A 3926-nucleotide genomic window follows, 5' to 3' on the forward strand; every position below is an offset into this window, starting at 1 on the left:
GCGAATGAAATGAAGTTCAACGAGCAATATATATAGACTTTTAAACAAAAAAAATAAAAAATTAAAAAATCGGGACGTGCGCACGGACGTCCGTCGTGTCTCTGCAATGGCAGACGTCCGCGGAACGCCGCGGAACTCCAGTGTCCGTAGTGGACGTCCGTATCCGTCGTGACCTTGCACAATGGCGGACATCCGGCATGCCGGTCGGACGTTCACTGGGACGGGCGCCATTGCTGATGCTCTTAGGAAGTTGCATATTTAAGATTGAAAAGCAAATCATATCTCTTACTAATACCTTTCGCTTTTTTATTTGGGAAAAGGGGAGTAATAAGTTTAATCCATAAATATCATAAATTATTACTACAAATTAACATCAGTTAAAAATATTTGCATGATTTGATATTTGGATTAGATTATTGAATGGTAAACACTGCTTTTTTTAAAGTCTCAATTTAATGGGACTCCTATATATACATCAAAATTTTAATTTATTCCCTAATAATACAGGTGAAGAAGTTAAACAATAGAGATAAAAATAAAAAATTGGGAGTGAAGAAGTGGCCAGCCAAGCAAGAACAAGGCAAGATTAAACTATAGGTAACACCCCATGTGAAAACCTCATGCTTTTCTTTGGAAGCTGTTTTTATTTTATTCCACTTATTACTATATGCTTAATATTTTAGGATTTTGATTTGGATTTAACATTTGATTCCTCTAAAAAATGAGTAGCAATAACTAGTTTTCTTGTATATTTTGTCTTTATCGTATAAAACAGGTAATATTTATTTTAAATTAAATATTTCCGTAGACACAGTAACTATAGATTTTGTGAAATTGCACATTTATTAGTTTACAGTGAAAAATATAGTACTATGTTTATGTTTTGCCAAAGACAAATTTAGAATCAGTTTGTATAGCTTTTTGTAGTGTATTTGACAGAAGAAATTTACTGACATTCCAAATGCAGGAAAAGTTTTCATAAGTTTGATTCTACCTGTTGTGTCTCTATCTTTTCTCATTTTCCTCAAAAACTCTCTTTCATTTTTTTGGCCAAATTATAACTACCCTACTTTTGTTAATCACCCTTGCACCCTATCATTTTTAGAATATGTCCCACTTTTTATAATTTCTTAAATATTTATGTAATGGTTGGAAAAACTTATTTTTCCTTTATTAAACATTATTTATCATGGAGAGACATGTGATATTGTATTTGTTTAGGCATTTGTTTTAGTTAACCTTGCCAATCAATCTTCTCCTCACCAATCACTATCACTGTTTCCCTTTGAAAGTGGATAAAACAAATACCACATTGAGTGGTAGTTTTTATATAAATTAAAAGAACATTATTTAAAAGAGGAAAATAGTAACTAATTGGTATTTTAAGATGACATTTATAGATCAAACCAATAATCATTCTTGAGTATAGATATTGAAGTTTTTGTTCTTATTATATTCCTATGTCTTTTATTTCTTTTATAGTAGCATATAAGTCACATGCGTAACATGATTTAAATGTCATGGATGTGACAATTACAAATATGATATCAAATGAAATATGAAATCGAAAGAGTTTTTCATGATTACTGTATACATCCAAGAGGTGTAATGGAAATTCTTTTTGGCGAAAAAATACCTGTAAAATTTATCATACTTTACAACTTTAATGTATTAAACTAATATTTTTTCAACTTATTACACTATTTTGTTTTTAAATTTTTTCGTTATATGATATTAATTTAAAATTATATTTAGATTATATATATGTGTGTGAAGAACTTAAATGCACTCCTTAATTAAACCATAAGATTTTTGACAGTGGTACGTATAAATATAGTAATCAAATAATTACTATTGTCTCAAATATTTTTTATATAGTGGTCCAAACTGCAATGCAATAAATTTGTAAAGATATCCATTTTTGTAATTGAACTACTTGCAAACAATATTAAATATTTGTATCCTCTGAAAAAAAAACACAATACATAATTGTACACATCCACACGTGAATTGAATTAAAAGGGCTAGTAATTGCGAGATGCAAGATATTTCGACTAAATTCGTTAATTCGAGCTAAACATATATTTAATAATTTGCTATTTATGCTTGGACATGAAAATAATTTACTGTACTTTCTATCTTTACAGCGTTATATCTTTTATTTTGAAACATTTTGACTATTTTTATTTTACTGCTTACAACATTGTGTATCTTTCATTATAAATAGGAATGCCTTAAAAAGCAGCTCCAACTTTGATCTTTTGGTGACTTTTAATCCCAATTTACAATAATTACAAATTTAGTCTTATTTTATGCTCACTGTTCATTTTTATATACACGAGTTAAAATTTTGGTTAACTGGCAAAAATATCATATCGTTGTTTCGTCGTTTTTGCCTAAAAATTTGTTACCAATGTCTCTTTGCAGTGTTATAATTTTCTATTATTATTATTATTATTATTATTATTATTATTATTATTATTATTATTATTATTATTATTATTTCTATTTCTATTATTATTATTATTTTTAGAATTGTAATGTACTACTATTTATTATGTCATTTAAATGTTGCATCAACATTTCTCATGTCATGCTATCTAAAGTAAGCATCATCTGCGAGTACCATGGTCATTTAATACACATTTAATTTTAATTGTTTTGTTTTATACATTTAGTTTGTTTCTAATACATTAAAGATTGTTATTGACATTTTTAATTTTTCAATATTTGTAAAAAAACAATGCTCAATTTATTCATTTTTCAGTAATTCTACAAATGACTGTAAAATGATAAAAATTCAAAATTTAAAATGTCAATAAATTTTTTTAATGAAATTAAATGTATAAGACAAAATAAACAATGGTATATGTAACCTATTATTTTCAACGTCTTATACTATTTAATCGAATAAATATACTACTCATATTTAATTTACTGCCGTCAAAATTTGTAATTTATAGATTTAAATACTTTTAGTACTAAGAAGTTAAAAATTTGTATTTAGATGCTTAGTACTATAAATCAAATGTTTATTCATAAAGTAGGTGCACATCATCATTATATATTTATTAATAGAAAAAATATAATTGCATGGGGAAGCACCATATTTGGTACGCTAAAGCGATTAATATATGTCTTCATTTCATCTTCACTTCTGCAGAAGATGGACAATTCTCTTTTCGTTTAGAGAGAGAAACTCTCCCCTCCCGCCACCGCCGGAGAAAAAAAAACCGAGCTCGTTTATGGAAATTCTTCTCAAATCGAGATCGCACCAAATCTAATTCGCATTTTTTAGCATCTAAAATGAGCGATAGGAAACCTTCGCCGGAGCTCCGCCATGCAGCGGCCGCCGCGTGCACGGGGAAGTCGTGCCAGTCGTGCACGGCGGGGGCGATCGCCGACTGCGTGGCGCTGTGCTGCTGCCCGTGCGCGGTGGCGAGCTGCTTCGTGCTTGCCTTCTTCAAGCTGCCGTGGGCAATGGCGCGCCTCTGCCTGCGGTGGGGCCGCCGCCGGAGGGTGGAGGAGAGGAAATGCGCCGCCGGAGATGGAGAATCGGAAAAGGCGAAAGGGGGGATGATTGAAATCGAGGTGTCGGAAGCCGCCGCCGCCGCCGGAGACGTGGCGGAGGAGTGGTGGCTGGAGGTTGGGCACTTGGGTTTTGGGAGGGTTTCTTCTGCTAGGATTAATTTGTATACCAAGGGTAATTAAGGTAATTCACATGTTATTTTTTCCTTCTTATGCTGAAAATGTTTTTAGAAATTTCTGTTTCTTTCTTTTTATTATGAGAGTGATATCTCACCTTTTTTGTGTTTGTCTATTTTAGCCATTGGTTTAAGAAGTTATGCCTTTTCTCTGAATTCTACATATATCACAGTCACATGTTTCAGTTCAAAATAGTTGAGTGTTTATAATTACACGTAATT

General features: G+C 31.3%; 1 protein-coding gene across 1 annotated transcript; it reads left to right on the top strand.

The window, feature by feature from the left end:
• The first annotated feature begins 3306 nt into the window (after positions 1–3306).
• Positions 3307–3711, top strand: LOC121788803. Its single transcript, XM_042187411.1, has one exon. It carries the CDS (start codon positions 3307–3309, stop codon positions 3709–3711), a length of 405 nt encoding a protein of 134 aa, XP_042043345.1.
• Positions 3712–3926: the final 215 nt, after the last annotated feature.

The sequence above is a fragment of the Salvia splendens genome, unplaced genomic scaffold (assembly GCF_004379255.2).
Source record: "Salvia splendens isolate huo1 unplaced genomic scaffold, SspV2 ctg1149, whole genome shotgun sequence".
NCBI classification, from domain to species: Eukaryota; Viridiplantae; Streptophyta; class Magnoliopsida; order Lamiales; family Lamiaceae; genus Salvia; species Salvia splendens.

Bases quoted from the DNA above. Each gene is read 5' to 3' on its own strand.
- LOC121788803 (XM_042187411.1), top strand. From the start codon at position 3,307: ATGAGCGATAGGAAACCTTCGCCGGAGCTCCGCCATGCAGCGGCCGCC.